Here is an 18,589-nt window from a genome sequence, read left to right on the forward strand (position 1 = left end):
TAACAGGGACTTGTGATGCTTATAGCAGAATAAAAAAAAATCACATGTTTACATGTAGATATAACTTGACTTGTTGAGAACACAGGGCTATGTCCAAATGACCTGTCAGGATGTGAAGATACTATGAGTTAAAATGCGTGTAATACACCCCCCTGTCAAATGTCATGCTTGTGTCAAGGATCCCTTAAAAGTGCTGAGAACAGACACATCAGCCTATGCTTGGGCACAGTCATCAGACATGAAATCTGTCTTATAATGAAGTGTGGGCCATTTCATGCACACACAGTGACAGTTGTTTCAAAAAGAAATGTTGGGTGGGAAAATACCAACTACCAATATGCAAAACAAACAAACAAAGGAAACCCAACAACACTGACGTTATCTGTTGTCAAGGATGGGTTGTTTTCCACACCCACAGTGGTGTGTGCCGGGGAGCTCCAGCTCCTGCTGCTAGCATCTCAGCATCTCAGCATCCCAGATTCCGACTACATAGCTCAGAAAAAGAGCCAAATCCAAACCTTGTGGAGTGATTTCTATGGATGGTGTGTCATCATCCCACCATCAAAAAGCTAACACCCATGATCTAAATTTACTAAAGAAGGTGCAGACTATCTGCTGTGAACAGAAGGCAAAATATAAGGGCCAGACCCATGGTTGGCCTGCCTCTCCCTCCCAGCTTACTCCCCTGCTTGAACCTGAGTTTCGGCAATATGGATGGATTACGATGCAGCTTCTCACCTTTCTTTGCCTGCACCCTGTCCTTCCTTCACAGAATGTGATTTTAAGCCCCTTCACCCCCCCCAAATCTCCTTCATCCTCAATAGCTTTCTCATCCTGGGACCGCTATACCTGTCCTTGAGGCTCAGACCATGTGTCTTTTTCATGCTTTTATTCTCATTGCAAAGTGCAGCAGATAATCTGGTGTAAAATATTCATTCACTAGTTCAGTTCCATTTAAGCACGACTATTGGGGGGAATTTTTCAATTGGATATCTGACAAATTGTTTAGTTAGTTCCGCTTAACACGTTTCCAAGTGAATGAGCTAAAAAAATTTCTCTTGTTTGGGTAACAGAGGATCAGTCATCATTTTTTTCTCCTTCATCAAATCCTAGGCCTTAATACCAGTAACCAAATATTTTGTGTGTAACTGAGATATAAAATAAAGTTGATATTTCTCAGAAGCCCCTAAAGTCTCTTGCTTATACTCTTGGCTTCTATTGTCTTTTCTTTCCATCTTAATACACAGTCTATGGTTCTGTTTATTCACCCAAACTGCCAAAGATACCAGGAGTTTAACTGTCAAAACCAGGAATTCCAATCATTAGATTCAAATCAGCAACACTCCAATTTCCAATTCCTTGGCATTTTTCCCTTCACAATAATGTGTTTATTATTTTCTGTCTCTACCAGTCAAACAGAAGACATGTAAAGGCATTGATTTTGTCTGCTGTGTTCAATACCAAATCACCAAAAGCTAAGGGAGTGTTTCCCTGCTAGGTGCTAATAAATATTTGCAAATAAATTAAGTGAATGAGAATCTTGATGTATCCTGAAAATAAAGTTATGGCTTGGGGATCTTTTTTAAAGCTTTGTTGCTTTCTCTAGTTCCATTATCATACCTGAAAATGGTCCCCAAGAACCATTTGTATCTTAGATGGAAGATAAATGAGATGTTTAATTAAATGTCAACTTCAACTTGTCCATTTTCTTCACCTTGACCTGATGCATAACAATTTCCTCCAAAGATAAAACCTTCCATCCCCAAGGCAAAGATCCTAAAGACACTGGATGTTCTAAAGCAAGGTGAAACATTCCGACTGGAGTAGTAAACAACCCAAAAGCTTCAGGAAGTCCCTGAAACTGAACAGATTTATTAAGCTCCTCCCTACCCAAGTTTATATAAGTAGTAAAGACTTTTGAAAGATAATCCCAGAGGAACTGAGTTACCTGGAAGCCAGAGACTAGACCAGCTGCTTGGAAGTGGCTCAGATATCCCTAGCCGCCTGGGAAATATAGCCCCCATTCCTTTGAACTGCTTCAGGTTTTATGGACCATCACTCATTTGAGAGCGGGCTTTGGTGGGAATGCCTTAAGTCTATAAGTAACCTCTCACCCACACTTCTTTAAGTAACCTCAGTAAAACTCATTCCATCAAGTTGGACGTTGGTGATATCAGCACTTTGATCTGTCATTGCTTCCTTATCTAGGGCAACTAGATGTTTGTCTTTGTCTCCCCAGGAATAGTGTCAAACAACACATACAATAACACTAGTCTTTGTTTCCTTTAGTTATACGATTTAAAGCCCCTATAGCATTCTAGAAGGTTAGAAAATAACAAAATGTTATCTTGCATAAATCTATAAAGCCAACAAGTATGTCAAACACTCCAGGGTGGCATCATAGCAAACTAAGGTTGGGGCCACCAAGTGTTACTCAGCATCTAGGAGGGAGGCAGCAGATGCCTTTAATATCCATCAGCCATCAGCCTTCCCTTTACCCAGGAATGAATAAGAGTTAGTTTACCAACAAACCCTTGTAAAATTGGCATCACAGCAAAGGTTCTACTCCTGATGCTAAGATGGTACCTTTCTCTCAAAGGCACTGTACTCTAATTGACAGACTTCAGAAACAAGAGTCAGTTGGTGTGATATAGAGTGTGGCTGCAATGTCAGAGCTGTTGGTTGGTGACAGGAAGGGGTTAACTTAAACTTCCTCAGGTTCAGTTGTTGTTCTAGGAAGAATGGCTCAGTCAAGATAAATTTATAAGGCTTTTGTGATCTTAATGTTTGGTCGTTCTTTGAGTACAAAAAAAGACGAAGACAGGATGTTTTTCTTTGGCTGGAATCCCCCTTGAAATATTAAAGGACTCAAATAAATAAATATTGTATCGCCCAGCATATCAACTGACCTTTAGAAGCTGGCTGGGCAGTGTATATGGGCATTCTTACAGCCCTTCAGCAATTGGATGACTTTGCTGTGAGGACTGCACATTAAAAGGAAACACAAAGTGTCCCTACTGTGTAACAAATCCTTGCTAGTAAGACATAGACCAGAGTGAAATATGCAGATAAGGCAAGGGAGAGTCCAGGAATGCTTGCAGAGGGGACTTGGATCTGTACAATCAACTGTTATTGTCATGTTCCTCCCCTTATTCCATCTTTAAAACGGACAGCAGACAGACATGCTGCTTAGTAGTTTATTCCTGCTTGACTCAGCGAGGGTCATCTGGAAAGAGGGAACCTCAGTTGAGAAAAACGCCTCCATCAGATTGGCCTATAGGCGAGTCTGTAGGGGCATTTTCTTGGTGATTGGTGGGAGTTCCCAGAGCACCGTGGTCAGTGTCACCACTAGGTACATGATTCTGGGTTGCGTAAGACAGCAGGTTGCGTAAGACACAGGGCACAAACTGGTGTTCCTCCATGGCCTCTGTTTCAGTTCCTACCTCCAGGATCCTGCCTTGAACTCCGGTCCTGACATCCATGAGTGACAGACTGTGATCAGGACATGTAAGCCAAATGAACCTTTGCCTCCCCCTGCCCTCCCCAAGTTGTTTTTGATCAGTGTGTTATCACAGCAATAAAAAGCAAACTGGGATAATGGATGACATGCAGAAAAGCACTGAGCTGAGTTATGTTAAAACCTCCTGCAGCTGGGCCTTCTGGCACCAAGAGAGGAAGGTAGGTAGGAGGCCCTCAGGAACGGGGAGCAAATGTTGGTACAAGGACACGAGTGAATCTATCACAAGCGATGTCAGTTATTAGGCCTTGAAGACAGTATAGGCAAAGGACCTGAGGTGACCATGACCATGGCTCTACCAATCCAGTCCCTTTCAGTGGGAGGTCGACACCAGGCAGTCTCTATACAAAGGGAATTAAATCACCTGGACAAATTGTTTAAAAAAAACACATACAACCTCCTTCTCCCCACACCCCATCCCCAAACACGCAACAGATCTGATGAGGACGTGGCCTGGATTTCACGAAGCCCTACTGACAGCTCTGATGTGTTGCCTGGTTTGGGAGCTTTGAGTTCACTAAACAGCAACTGACTGAACTGCATAGCGTGCGCTGACATGTGCATTGGTGACCAGAGAACAAGCAGAGGGTAGAAGCTGAATTTAAATTCCCTCTGCCATAATCTGGGCATGGGACTCTCAGGCGTCATATGGTTTTTCTTTTCTTCTACCATACAATTAATGTAACAGAGAGCATTTTGGCCACGTGGCCTCCTCCCCCAGAGAATCTTTGTGGGAACCTGTCGATTTAAAGTTACTGTTCTAGTAATGAACAGACATGGAGATGCACAGCACTACACAAGTGTTCAAGGTCATCATCATTGTTACTATAGAAATGCAAAGGTGCCTGAGTGCCATAACCAACTCCCTCAGTTACAATCTGGGTTGTCTTGAAGTAGCTGTGCTCTGGAAGTTACCCTTGTCTCTAGGACACCTACGAAATGTCAAAACTCTCTCAGTGCCGGAGACTAAGAGCAGGGTTTGGGTCTTGGTAACCTGAGTCACACTAGTGTTGAGCAAGTCACTGGACCCCTCCAGGTCTTGGCTTCTACACTTCGAAGTGAGAAAGGCAGCAGAACATGCCACAGGGGGTACCCACACAGAGTATTTATGGGTGTCATGAGGCTGAAACTGCCCAGGGTAAGATTGTATTCACTGAGTCAATGCCTAGCGTTTGCATTTTCTCAGCAGAAGTCCTCCTCTGTCTATATCATCAACCTATGAGGATGCCTTTTTCTGAAAGGCAGTACAATTCTGTGTGTGCTCAGAGGTGCCCTGGTGGTTCCTACCAGGATGTCTAGGCATTAAATAAGAAAAGAAGGGAAGTATTTAGCATAGCATGTGGCATTCAGTAGGACACACTGCAAGGTAGCTGTTAATAGAGTGATATCACCGACGTTTCACTGGTGGAGAATACAATGCGTAGCTTCCATATCCCTGGCACAAAGCTGGGGCAGCTGGCGTGTGTCAGGGAACAGTGTGAGCCTAGAGACAGACACAGCTATGAAAGTAGATCATTAGATCAAGCATTACTCTGGGAGACCTTCCAACAGCGGTCAGTGGTTTAAATTCCCAATGCTGACGATGGTGCTATGACTGTCTAATTTACTACAGACTTAGTATCCCTCGTCTGGAATGTAAAACTCGCTAGAGATTTTCTGTGAAGCAGCCACACGCCTCATACTTCCCTTGTGTTCAGAACTAGATACACAAAAACCACTGTCATTAGCGCCTATTCATGGATCACACTGTGCCCACCTGAGGGCCAGGATCCTGTTGCTAGGCAGGTCAGCTTTCTGGCAAAGTCTACAGTCAGCTGGTTAGATCTGACCGCTTATTTGTGTGACAATTCAGAGATATTTAAATATGTCCTTAGATGATTCAGGGCAAGAAAAACGGTAATGTCCTTATTTTAGAAGATATGCTAATTTTTATTTTATGTGTATGTTTTTGCCTGCATGTGTGTACATGCACCATGTTCCCGCAGATGCCAGCAAATGCCAGAAGAGGGCATCAGATAGCCTGAAAATGGAATTATGAACAGCTATGAGTTACCAAGTGGGTGCTGGGAGCTGAAGCTGGGTCTTCTGCAAGAGCAGTCAGTACTCTTAACCACTGAGCCTTCTCTCCAGCCCCATGCACTTTATCTTCTGAACTGGCTAGAAATCATTATATTTTCTAGATTGGCAAACAAGGAGTTCTAGGTATAGCTGCTGGTGGCAAAGGAAAATCTGACCTATGCAATGTGGGAGATTAGACTCCATCCACATTGGCTCTTCTTCCAGAGACAAATAGAAGGGCATTATGACAAAATGAAATGTTGGCAGAGAGATCCAGAAAACCTCTGGTGATAAATGAGAGGCTTTATGATTGAGGCTAGTTTCCTTTTCTGGGTGAGCATCACAAGTGAAAGTTGCACAGGAAATAGCTTTAATGGTTTAAATAGAAGAGATGTAATGAGCTAATCTGTTATGGACATTATAAAATAAGCAAATATTTAATCAAGAAACAGCTTAATTAAGAAGTTTCAAAACAGGTATCTGAAAGTGATCTGATCGAGTCTTGTCCCAATTTCCTGACATACTTTGAGCCTCATACTTTAAAAATGGAAATTAAAATATTTGCTTCAATGTATGTAATAAATAAAATATAGTCATTATAACTGTGACAATCAAGGGCAACATCAGTGCCTCATTTCCTCATGATGGTGTTAGACCCAGCAAACAATAAAATGGAACAAATAACCTTTTAGAGGTGAACTTACAAAGCAAAACCTGATTCTTCAAGGGCTCAGGGTCTACCAAGTGCATGACTATTTATCATGTAGGGCCTTGTGCAAAATTAAAATGGGAGGTTAGCTATTTTTAAGAGTTTCAAAATGTTAACACCAGAACACTGACCTGAGTCCTGAGTGGTGGTGGTAACACTCTGTCTCTGTCTCTGTCTCTCTCTCTTTCTGTGTGTGTGTGTGTGTGTGTGTGTGTGTGTGTGTGTGTGTGTGTTGGGGGATGGGGTGGGATTACAGGTTTCTGTATAAGAGTCAGTCTCCTAAAGCTAAGCAGCCCTGTGTGATTGCAGTACAGGGCCTGTGGGCACAGGCATGCAGGGATCAGAGAATAGTTTTCAGGAATGGGTTCTCTCCTTCCACTATGTGGGTGCTGGGGACTGAACACAGGTTCTCAGACTTGGCAGCAGGTGCCTTGGCCCTGTCGTTGGTTGTACAGACTCTAGGGGTGCTGGCAGGCCCTAGGCTTGGGCACATTCTCTCCTTTTTCCTTCTTGATTCTCCCATTCTAGCAGATGTAGTTCCAATTCTAGAACTTGCTGTGAGACACTGCTGTATACTGAGAGACCAAACCTGCATGGGAGAGATGTTCACGGGCAGACCTAGTCTCTCTCTATTGCACCATCCCACGGAATTCCTACGGAAGAGGGACTAACTCTATGAAGTTTATTTAGCCCTTCAGTCTCATATAGCTTCAATGAAAAGCTAAATGGGCCCTTAGAAATTATCTAGTTCATTGTCTCCCTCATTTTAAGCAGATTTTCATCAAATTCCAGCTAGACTAAGGGTCTGTGGATGACTCTTGGCTGCATAATTCCGAAGTCAGCGGTGATTTTTTTAATAATTTATAATTGATCATGTCTCAAAAAGATAAAATATTAGAACAATCAATGAACACATTAAAATGTGAATGGACTTGATAAGGACACTGTCATTCATGCTAACAACATGTTCAGCAGTTGACTGCATCTCTGTCAGAACAGGAAAGCAAGACTAAGGTCCTAGCCCTTGGGAACTCCTAGTGGGAACCAAGCAAACAGGGACAAGCAGATGAACCCAGAATTGAAAGAACTAGGTGTCTTACGGTTAGTGACAAAAGAACCTTTTTATCACTGAGATCTCAAGTCTCTGGTGCTTCATATCTCTGATACACCTTTCCTAAATTAACGCTTCTGTAGAGTTTGTTAGGGGACTAACATGAACTGATGTTTTTTCATAGATAACTCAGCCTGTTCTCATAACAGCATAGACGCGTGCACTACGCTTAGTCACCCTTTTTAGTACAAGGAAACTTAAGAACACCAAGGTAAAATTTGACCCCAAACCTGAAGCTTCAGTAGAAAAGTTAAGATTCAAACTCAGGTAGTCTCAGATCTACCAGCTTCTAGAGTATGGTACCATGCCCAGGTTTTCCCACCACACACCAACACCACCAACTCCACACTGAGTTTTGCGGTTTTATGAGTAAAGAGTCAAAGAATACACACTGGGGACAATCACCATTCCCAGTGCTTTAGCCATAGCTATGACAAATATTCCTGTCCTCTTATAACTGAATAATGCAGATGTCACACATTGACTGTCCACTACACAGCTGTGATTTTACATATGATGACCCAAAAAGCTTTGATCCCTCTTCAGTATCTATGGTTCTGCTCTGGAGAGATAAGAGTTAGTTTCCTACATCACTATTGTTTTTGATTTCCTACATCACTAGGAAATGTTGCAGAATATTCCTTTGCATTGTGTGAAGAAGTGTCACCGTGATTGGTTGAATAAAGAGCTGAATGGCCAATAGCTAGGCAGGAAGAGGTTAGGTGGGACTTCTGGTGACAGAGAGGACTCTGGGAAGAAGTTGTCAGCCAGACTTGGAGGAAGCAGCATGCACAGTATAGAATATGGGGTAATAAGTCATACCACAGAACATAGATTACACTAAACTGGCTAATTTAAGTTATAAGAGTTAGTGGGTCAAGCCTAAGCTAAGGCTGAGCTTTCATAATTAACAATAAGTCTCTGTGTCATTATTTGTGAACTGATGGCCCAAAGAAAAGTCCCACTACAAGAAAACCTCCTTTTTGCTTTCAGAAAGAATAAGACAGCCTATGAGACCTACTTGAAATATTAAAATGATCCTCTTTAAACATATTTTCACACTGTTCCTCATTTTCTGTTGCTTACGTAATGTTCTGTTGCCTCCCACAAAAAGATGCCGTAAATCCCAAGGCCAGGAAGACAACTCCTTGTGGCTAGGAAATATGTGATGTCTGTCAGTGTTTTGCAAGATTTCTGTGATCAATAATCTTTATATCTGGGAAGGGAGGGGAGCATTATGTCTCCATGTTCCTGTGTTATTGTGATGACCCATACATTCCCATGAAGGGATAACAGTATAATTTAGCCTTGCTACATTTTCCAGGTGAGATCATATATTTGTATTTTGAGGTTGTTGTGGTTGTTGTTCTAATGATGAAAATTGAAATGAAAATGTTTCTACTTTTTCTAGAGTTAGGCTGAGACATATAAAGACTCTCCAATTTAATACCATTATTAGTAAATGTACTTGTTTCTTATAGGGTCTTCTAGTTCAATGGTTCTCAACCTTGCTAATGCCAAGACCCTTTAATGCAGTTCCTCATGTTATGGTGACCTCCAGCGCTTCTTCAAAACTGTAATTTTGCTGCTATTGTGAATTGTAATGTAAATACTTGCATTTTCCAATGATCTTAGGCAACCCCCTATGAAAGGTTGTTAGACCCCCAAGGGGTCACAACTCACAGGTTGAGAATCACTGCTCTGGTTGTCCTTAATCATTTAATTTCATGCAGAAAGAAAAAGGAACATTCAAAAAATTCCCTATGCTATGATAGTCTGTTGTGAAAAATAATCGCAGCACAGAGCCATGCTGTTCTGGAGTTTTTATCATGGCTACAAATGTGACTAAGGAAAGATTTGGCCTGAGAGCCTGGGCCAGTTTAGCACAGTGTGTTTGCAGATGTGATACTGTACAGTTGTTACACTGTTCATACCGTTCTCTGCAGTTTCTGGAAGCTCACTCCACTTCAGGCCAAAAATATGAGGTAAGTGATTTGAGCAGCATAATACAATTTATGTGCCTTGCAAGGAGACAACCATAGGATGGGGTTCATATCCTGTAAATCTGCCCCTCTGTGCTTTGACAAGAATATTCCTTCATGGCTCAATAAATACTTACCGACTGCCAGCAAAAGTGATGCAAGTGTTTGTCCTTCAGCTTCACCGACTAAATAATCCTGAAGAGTTCAGTGCTACTTTCTGAACCACTTTTATTTTTATTTTTGTAATATCAAATGCAAAACAGAAATATCCTAGTGGACAAATCCCCAGAAAACCACAGGGTTACCAGGTAAATTTTTCTTGATAAGCTTCGTGCTTGACATAAACTTTTAAAAAGCACAAAGGAGAAGGCTACATGATCACTGGCAGTCCACACATGTCCACACCACAGGGCATGTCAGAGGGTCTTTGGAGGAGCCTCAGACAATTAGCAGGGTCCTGTTTCTTCTTCAGAGGAATGATGAGCAATTAACATGATCTTTCTCTGTTCCAGGTGCAGGAGGACACTGTTCCCTAAGGGCTAGCCTCAGTTTTGCAAATAGGCTAGGCCAAGTTTAAGCTAATCCCCTTACAAACTTAAAACTGTAGGTTGGTGGTTGCCTGTTTTCCTTTCCGAAATTTCATTTCAACCAACATATTTGTGGGTAAAGTATAACTAATGATTTCAGTTATTGGATGCAGTGCTGAAAAAGGTTAATATGTGAAAGTTTCCCTGCTGAACTTTGTTTTATTAGACTATTCCTATCCAGCAGAAAACTCTGACCTGCTTTATAGAAGGGCCCAACAAGTTGCAGCAACCACAGCTGACTCTTGGCTAAGACCACTTGTTCTTGTATTCCTATGTTTTTCTTTTAGTAAGTGTGGGGTTATTCATTCCTCTTGATATTTTTTAAAATATATCAAATTTAAATTTAAAGGCACTTCAGAAATGATGAAATTATCATTATTATTATTAAATTTATCAATGATTCTAGTGCCAAAGGACTGTTTGTCTTATATAAGAGTATTCAATATACTATGAATATCTTGCTGAGGAATGAAGAGTTTGGGACAATATTGCTAATGTTCTAGTGCTCCTAAGAATGTAGAGCTCATATATATTCAAGTGAAACTGCTATGGTCTAAATAAGGAAAGTCCTAGAACAACCCCTCCCTTTAGAGCCATCAAGCAGCTCCCAAATCATGACATAGAGACTTAAAATTAGTTATGAATGCTCAGCCTTAGTTTATGCTCATTTCGTATTAGTTCTTAGAACTTCACCTTTTTCTCTTTATCTACTTTTTACCTGGGGGGTGGGTATCTTTCCTTCTCTGCCTCTCATGTCTGGCTGGAGGTGGCCTGGTTTCTGAGCCTGGGTGTGTCCGTCTCTTTCTCTTCCTTCTCTCCTCCTTCTTCCTCAAGCCTAGATTTCTTCTCCTACTTATTGTCACGCCTCTCCCTCTCCTGCCTAGCTATCGGTCAATCAGCTTGTTATTAGACCTATCAGATAGATGGCTTAGGCAGGCAAGGTGAAACAAAGGCAGCCAGCACATCTTTACATAATTAAACTAATGCAGCACAAGCAAATGTAAAACACCTTTACACAGTCAAAGGAGTATTCTGAAGCATAAATAAATGTAAGACATCTCTGCCTAGTTAAAGTACTATTCCACAACACCTGTCGTATTTATATCCTCTTTCTAAGCAGCCCCGCCCATTTCCACAGTCTTTTGGAGTAGTTGATGTTGGTGGCTCTAATCCCTATTTCTTTAGCTCTGTTTTTCATCTCAAAGCTGTACTTGTAAGCCAACTCTTTGGCTTTTGCATGCAATAGGCTGACACGTGATAAAGAGCTCTTCATTCTTCCTCCCTTCATGCAAACCTGCCAACAGCATCTCCCTCCATTACCTGTTCCTCCCCAACCCTACCAGTCCCCGCCTTCCTTTTCTCCAACAACTAGCTGGTCAAGGCGATGTCTCTGCTTGTGAGGCATCTCACTTATGTCCCTTTCTACCACTTATTTCCAATCATCTGTGGTTTTCCACCACCATTACTCTTGTCCATGCCTGTTTATGCCTCAACTGCACCAGTTTTGATGGCAACATATTTGGTCTTACCCCTCTGTAAAGAGTCCATTTTAGACTCAAAGCCAAACTTCTTTCCCTGGTAGCAAACCCACCTTAAGATTCTGACTTCATCCTGGCCACAAGTCTGCCATCATCTTCTCTCACTGACTTGCTTTTCCCATCTTTTCCATTATTCTTCAGGCACTGGCTCACTTTGTATGTTGTGTTTCGGTCACACTCACCTCACTTGGCTTAGGTGCTTACAATACAGTTTGAGCATCGTTCAGCCAAAATGCTTGGGAATGGCAGTGTTTGGGTTTTTTTGTTTTTGTTTTTTCAGATTTTGAAATATATTATCATATATACAATGAGATGTCTTAGGGATGGGGCTGGAGTCTAAACATAAAATTCATCCATGCTTCCTACATACCCTACACATGTAACCTAAATAGAACTTTATATAATATTCTTAATAATTTCATGCTGGATAAAAGTGTGTGTATCACAGATGGAGGAGCTCCAGAATCCCCCATCCTTCAGGGGTGCTGAGGAAGCTGTGGAGCACCCACATTTGACTACAGTGCATCACATGTGGCCTCCTGTCCACATTTTTTGTTTAAATTCAGAGCCTCGAGTATTTCAGACTTTAAGTTTTAGGTTAGGTCTGCTCATTTTGAATAGTCCTGTATTGGGCTCCACATTTCATAAATTATCATGGAAAACTTAACATAAGTCAGTGGTTCTCGCTCCCACTGCACACCTTTGGGCATCTGAGTGGGCGAGAGTGCCAGAGAGGGGCTTGGGTAATGGCTCTGAAATGCTGAAGGTAGTGATCAACCCTTTTGATTCTGTCATTTGACTTAGTTTTTTTGTTACTGTTAATATTAAACACAATTCAGTGCGGTCCCCGCAGCGGTAACAATGACAAAATCCTGTGAGCAGCGTAGCCTGTTCTTCATGCAGAAGTGACAGTACGAAAAGATAGCAGAAACATGAAAAGATCAGCTAGGGCCATCCGGTCCTTGCGACGTCATGGCACAAGGTTAGATTTTAATAAGGAACACTTAATGGACCATGCTTTATTCTCCATCCAGCTTTGCACTGAAGTCCCAATCTGTATTTGCGTCATGTGACAGAACCTGTCTTAACAAGAAACCAAGGAAACTCGGTGGGAGTATGGTTTCTTACACAGCTGAGGCTTTTCAGGGTTTTAAGTTAGTATATTCTTGGCAGCAGTTTAACTTCCTGTGGCTCAGAGACATAATTTAAAAGGGGACTATTGAAAAAAAAAGAATAAAAGACTTTGGTAGCAATTAACATACAAGTTACCTAAATATTGTTATGCCAGTGTAAGAGAGTCAAACATTGATGGCTTCCAATGTGAAGGAGAAGGAAGCCTTAGACAAGTCTTAGGGCTTTTCCTTGGTCATTAACATTTGAAAAGTAGCTCTAAGTGCTGAGGAATGCCAGAGGGTAATGGGTGTGCTTTGGCCTTAAAGAATTCAGTGACGCTGTAGGCACAGAGAATTGTCACTGGCTGTGGCTGACTGACTGAAGAACTGGGGGACCTGTCACTCACCTACCTGGAAGAAATGGTAGTTCATGTAGAGTTTACAACTGCCCTTGCTCCAATGACGGTGAGGTGAAAACCTACAGGCTCCAACAAGCAAGCAATCAGTGTGACTACTGATTTGTTTCAAACCTCTGTGAGCTCATATACTAACCATCATAGTGGAGTGATTTGGGGACAAGCTTGGTTAGGCGCAGAGGGTTCTCCTTGCTAGTCCAGGAGGGGAGAAGCAGCCGATTTTCAGGTTCTTTTTGTTATGGTTTTTAAGTCCAACTGTGGTAACAGAATGTCTCAGCCAGTCTCCATATTTTCTCAGAGTCTAGGACACGGTTTTGGCAGCATGTCCCGTAACATCTGATGATCTGAATTTGAATTCTGCTTTGAATAAACCAGCTTTGTGGTTTGGGAAATAAACAATTACTGCCACTAATGTGGTAAGGAATTTGGAGGTGACAGATGAGAAAATCTCTTGCTGGCCCCATGGGAGTTAGAATCCTGGGGGAGAGGAAGCCCATACTGGTAAATTCGCCTGTCTAGTGGGAGCTCACTCAGCTGTTCCTGTCCACAGAACTGGAAAGCCCCGGGGGGTGTCTGCTGTCTCTTTGACAGGAACTCCTTGGTATCACTCTGGGCCTTTCATTACTCGTTTCATTTACGTCATTGTGACCTATGTTAAGAAATGTGTTTTTCTCATTATGTATGCTCACACTGCACAGAAATTCACAGGTTTTGCTATGCTTGCATTTAGTTGTGCTAGCTCTCAAACTCAGGACAAATGACTAAGGTGCCCATATCAAAGCTGAAGATGGCCAGCAGATTCTCCCAGCATCCTTCAGTCCCTACCTGTTAGAGGGTCCCCCTGGCTGGCATACCTCATCCTCTACCCTAAACCCCAGCCCAGGGACTGGCTGGGTTTCCTCTCCCCTAGCTTTTTGAACTCCTGTAAAATCCAGTCATTTTGGGTACAAGGTCCTTTTTCCCCTTGGTCTCTATATCTCTTTGCCTCCTGGCCTCTTGGCTTCTGGGTCTCCCCTTCCCCTCCCCCCACATGGCCCTGCTCAATGGGCCGGTCATGTTCACTCTGGACTTCCTGACGTCTCTGCCTGTGTTCGTCTCCAGCCCTTAGCAGTCACGTGCCCCCCCTTAACTTCTTTTCATTCAGTTGTATTTCTCTTCTGCCTTTCTGTTGAGTTGAGGGGACAACTTTTCATGAAGCATGTGAAGTTAGAACCTGGGTTTCCTTGGATCCGATACTTTCAGGGCACTCTGGCTCACCAACGCAAATGTGCTATCACGCTCTTTCGGCACTGGCCCACTATGTTCCGCGGGAAAAGCCTAACAAGCCAAAGAAAAGCCGGCACAAAGCTTTTATTTAATAGGAAAAAAGATTACAGGAAACAAAATAAAAACCCAAAGAACAAGACAGAGGTCCCCACAGTGTCCCACATGCTCTCTGGGGACATGGCCCTCTCTGATACTGTGAACTGAGTCCTATAAAGATGACTTTCATCAACGGAGAGCACTTTCCCCCGGAACTGATGCCAACATTAATAACTTAAGTATTTCAGTGTCTTGTGGCCAAAGTTCCATATTTTAGCTACTTTAGCAGGAAAACCCTAGGAAGTCAGTTTGCATCTAAAAGCTCCTTCATGGGGTTAGCTTGGCTTTGTGGCATGCAGCCCAGCAGCTTAGAGCGGCAGGAGCTGAATTCCACTCTACAGAGAATTGTCTGGTTCTAGTTGAATAACCTGTCATTTGCTGTGAGCAGGGTGCTGAGAAGATTATCGGGAAGCAGATACTAATATTCTGATTAGACATATTAAAACCTCATACCACTATTTCAAAAATTAATTGGGCCCCTCCGAGTGAACTCTTACATACAACAACCTAAAGCTACGTTTAGCCTTAGTATCTGACTTCATACACATGGTCTTGATAGTCTCTACCTACAGTTTTTAGCCCCTTCCCCCACACCCTTAAGGTGCGAGTGAACACACTTTGAAGTCTGCACAACACTCCATTCCTTCCAAACTCTCCTTCTGGTTGCAGTCATCTTTGGTCTCAGCTACAAAAAACCTAGTCCAGCCTTTGCAACCCCCAGTGGAGAGCCTTGTAGCTTCCTGAGGATCCACTGGCTTAACAAACTCCACAGAATTAAGCAACAGGTGCTCTCAGAGAGTCCTTAGCAGTAAGAATTCTAGAGTTATGACGCAGCAGGCTCACTGGTCCACAGAAGGTTCCTGACACCATCCCACAGACGACACAATCTAACACAATAGGAAAACAAGGCACAGGTTCACCGGGTTATTAACTGTTGCTCACCAGGTTCTACAGTGTGCTTACAGGTCTTTAAAAATCAACAGTCAAAACTACTGGGTGACCACAATTTATTTCTGGGACCCGACGGAGAAGTCTGTTTATTTGTTGGGTGCCTACTAAAGGGATCCACTGTGCAGGGGAGAAAATATGGATAAACATTTAATGCTAACTACATTGAGTGCTGGAATCATTTACGATGCCTTCTTCTGAGTTAGTTTGATAGGGGCATTCTGTTCAAAGTGACCTGGGTTGGGGTATCTGACCCAGAATGCTTTCAGGCTGTTGGGGGGATGTGGCGGCCTGCCTCTGAAGGTTAAATAGGAGAAAGGAGGAGCCCAAAGGTCAAGCCTATGTCACCTGTGGCATCCCTCCCCTCTGCCAGGCTTTAAGCCATCCTTTCTAGAATTCTCTTGCACATCAACTGATGCCTACTACTGAAGAAGGCAAGGTCAGAAGTCAGGTCAAGATCATCTCAGAACCCTTCCAGTCTCACTTCTCCTAATTCCTGAAACATCTTCTACCAGCTCCCGCCAGGCAAAGGAAGTCTTAATACTGCACCGCCCCTGAACTTGGTGCGACTTTTGTCTTACTGGGCAGGTGTAAAGCAGTGACTACGGGTATGGGGAATCCAGACCACTCAGTGCTTGCGGTCCCACCAGAAGATGATGGTTCCTGCAGGGCTGACACATCTGAGGCCACAGCACGCATGCTGGGTGTGGGGTGAGGAAGGGGAGCCCTTTTGACCTAGGCAAGGGTTCTTAAAGGAACACTTGGCTAGGAATAGCCACCGCCTCTCCTTCAATCCGGAGGCAATGGGTCCCTAAGTCTTTATCTGGTAATTGCCAGTATGGACACATCGGCTCCCCAGAGGCACCGGGGTGGTGGGCAGCTGTTTGCTTTCACCAACTGTTCACCTGTCTTCTTCCAAACTTCTGCTCTCCCGCCACTACCTTAAGCTCGTACCGGGTCGCGCCGCCCCGGCCAGCGCTCAGGGGATGAGCCACGTGGAAACACCAATCCGGGACGCAGCCACCGACTACCTTTGCGCCCCAGCCGAGAAGGACTCTGCGGTCCGCGCACAGCCCAGCTGTCAGACACCATGCGGTACCCGACTGATCCGAACCAGCACGCAGGGCCCCGGGACACCGACCTGCCAGCCGCCGCTCGCGGACGTTCCTCCATAGCAGATCCCAGGCTCTGGCGGTGGTGTCCCGCAGCTGCTCGCTCAGCGACCTCCGGAGCGGCGCGTGCACTGCTCCTCGTGGGCTGCTCATCTCAGACGCGTCCTCATAGCGCGGGGCAGCCTGGCCTGGCCGCCGCCTGGGGCGCTGGGACGCTCGGCCACGCGGGACCGGGTGCGCCCGCCTGGCGCCCTGCGAGGCGGCCTCTGCGCTCCACCAGCCCCTCTCCCCTCTCCCGCTGCGTCCTCCCTCTTTGCTTCCCTCCCTCCCCGGCTCCTCCCTGCACCCTCGCCCGGCCTGACAGCCCGCCCCAGGTCTTTCTCACCCTAAAGTTAGGGGCTGTGCCATATTCCTCCAGTTTCCTGGTTCTCCCCATCTCTCACCATGCCCAGTCTGACACCAGAGCTTTGATACTTCACCAGTTAATGCCCAAGACTCTCAGAGTTCTGGATTTAAACCTCTTGCACTCAGCCAGGTTTCTGCACGGTGTTTTTGAGTTATGCTGTACCTTCCTGGTTCCATCAACATGAAATAATTTTCAGAGTACAATCTACAGCGGCAGTGAAGTGGACTGGGGGAGTCGACATATCTGTATGCCTCCAAAGAAATAGGAATTCTAAGGAGGGAAAATGGGAACCAGAAGAGGCTTCCGAATCCTAATCAAAAGTATGCAGCATACTCATTAGACATCAACACTTGATTCCCGCGTGAAAGTGAAAGCCAATGAACTGTGCTGGTTTTAAACAAATAACAACGGTCTTTAAGAAAACTATCACTTCACTTCGAGGAGTGATGAATGACCAAGTACTTTTCATTCAAGAAGGCAAAGACAACCCAGGCTGTAAGCCCAACAACATTCAGTGGGCTGAGGCAGGAGAATTCCCTGGAGTGTGTGAGGCCAGTCTGGGCCATTGAGTGAGACAACCACAAACAAACAAAATAAAAGGCAAGGACCAGACTACCTCAGCCCCAGTCCCCACCCCAGTGGGGGGAGGGGGGGAGAAGTGTCTTGCAATCTACAAGATTCTATTTGTGTAGTGTTTCAAAGATGTCAGAGAAGTTACAACACTATTTGATGTAATTCAATGACATGATCAGTGCCTTACACAAAAAAAAATTTGGTGTAACAGAAAGTATTCAAAAGAGAATTTTTTAATTCTGCTTATTTTTGAGAGAAGGTCTTATACCGTAGCCCAGGCTAGCCTGAAACTCACAGTATAGCCACCAGGCCAGCCTCTCATAGTCCCTGCCTCCCTAGTACTGAGATTACTGTGAGCACCACCACACCTTGCCAGAGAATGCCTGGATTCTTGTGATTGTTAGTTTCTCCCCTTACTTCCTAAATGTCTTTCCGGCTGACTGACAGTGTTTGTTTTCACTTTAAATGTCCCATGTGAAGTTTAAAAATTCAAGAAGACAGTTCGATCCTTCTGCTTTGTAAATTACTAATGACTTAGGATGAAAATAAAAGCTCCCCAGGTACCCTCAGCTGAGGTCTATTGCTCAACAAGAATGCCTTCCATCAGTTTATACTGTCCTAGAGAAATGGGGAGAGGGACCATTGCAAAGACGGTCTTTCTCACCGCATTTTGTTGTCATAGATATAAAGATGTCTGCAGCTGGAGCGCATCTCCGGTGAGTTAGAAAGCACTGGTGAGCAGTGTGCATGGTTTGGTCAAGTCTTTGAGGCTATCAGTTATGGCGCACTAAGACATGGCCTAGAAGTGGACTTGAACTTCGGGCAGCCAGTTAGAGACTAATCCAGATGGCCTTCTGGACTGGTTCCACAAGCCCTTGGGATTACATCTTCTGTCTTGTATGCTTATGGGAGTTGCAAATGCTCATCTTACAAGTCCTTGCTATAGGATGTAACAACAGAGTTACAAGGCCAGAGAAGCTGTGAAGAGGCTTTGGAGAGACCCCAGTTGAACCAGAGGCAGTGTGACCCATCACACACGCAGAGTACAACAGCCCTGGGAAAAGCAAAGCAATTTCAGTGATCACAAAGCTTCACAAAGCCTGGACCCCAGTCGTTTTTTTCAGCCCAATAAGCATTTGATGCTGAGAAGTCCTGCCT

The 18,589-nt window shown here is 44.0% G+C and overlaps 1 protein-coding gene across 3 annotated transcripts in view; it reads right to left on the bottom strand.

The window, feature by feature from the left end:
* The window catches only part of Stard13 (StAR related lipid transfer domain containing 13), a 381,417-nt gene that overhangs the window by 191,181 nt on the left and 171,647 nt on the right, over positions 1-18,589 (bottom strand). Inside the window, exon 1 of one of the 3 annotated variants that reach the window (XM_040751431.1) lies at positions 16,482-16,699. The exons of 1 other annotated variant lie outside the window; for it this stretch is intronic. In XM_040751431.1, coding sequence (XP_040607365.1) covers positions 16,482-16,605 — 124 coding nt within the window. In that variant the 5' untranslated portion in view covers positions 16,606-16,699. Of the gene's footprint in view, positions 1-16,481; positions 16,700-18,589 lie in introns of those variants that run through there. One more of the 3 variants, XM_040751435.1, reaches the window with a different exon arrangement.

This window comes from Mesocricetus auratus, unplaced genomic scaffold (assembly GCF_017639785.1).
Source record: "Mesocricetus auratus isolate SY011 unplaced genomic scaffold, BCM_Maur_2.0 Super-Scaffold_100008, whole genome shotgun sequence".
NCBI classification, from domain to species: domain Eukaryota; kingdom Metazoa; phylum Chordata; class Mammalia; order Rodentia; family Cricetidae; genus Mesocricetus; species Mesocricetus auratus.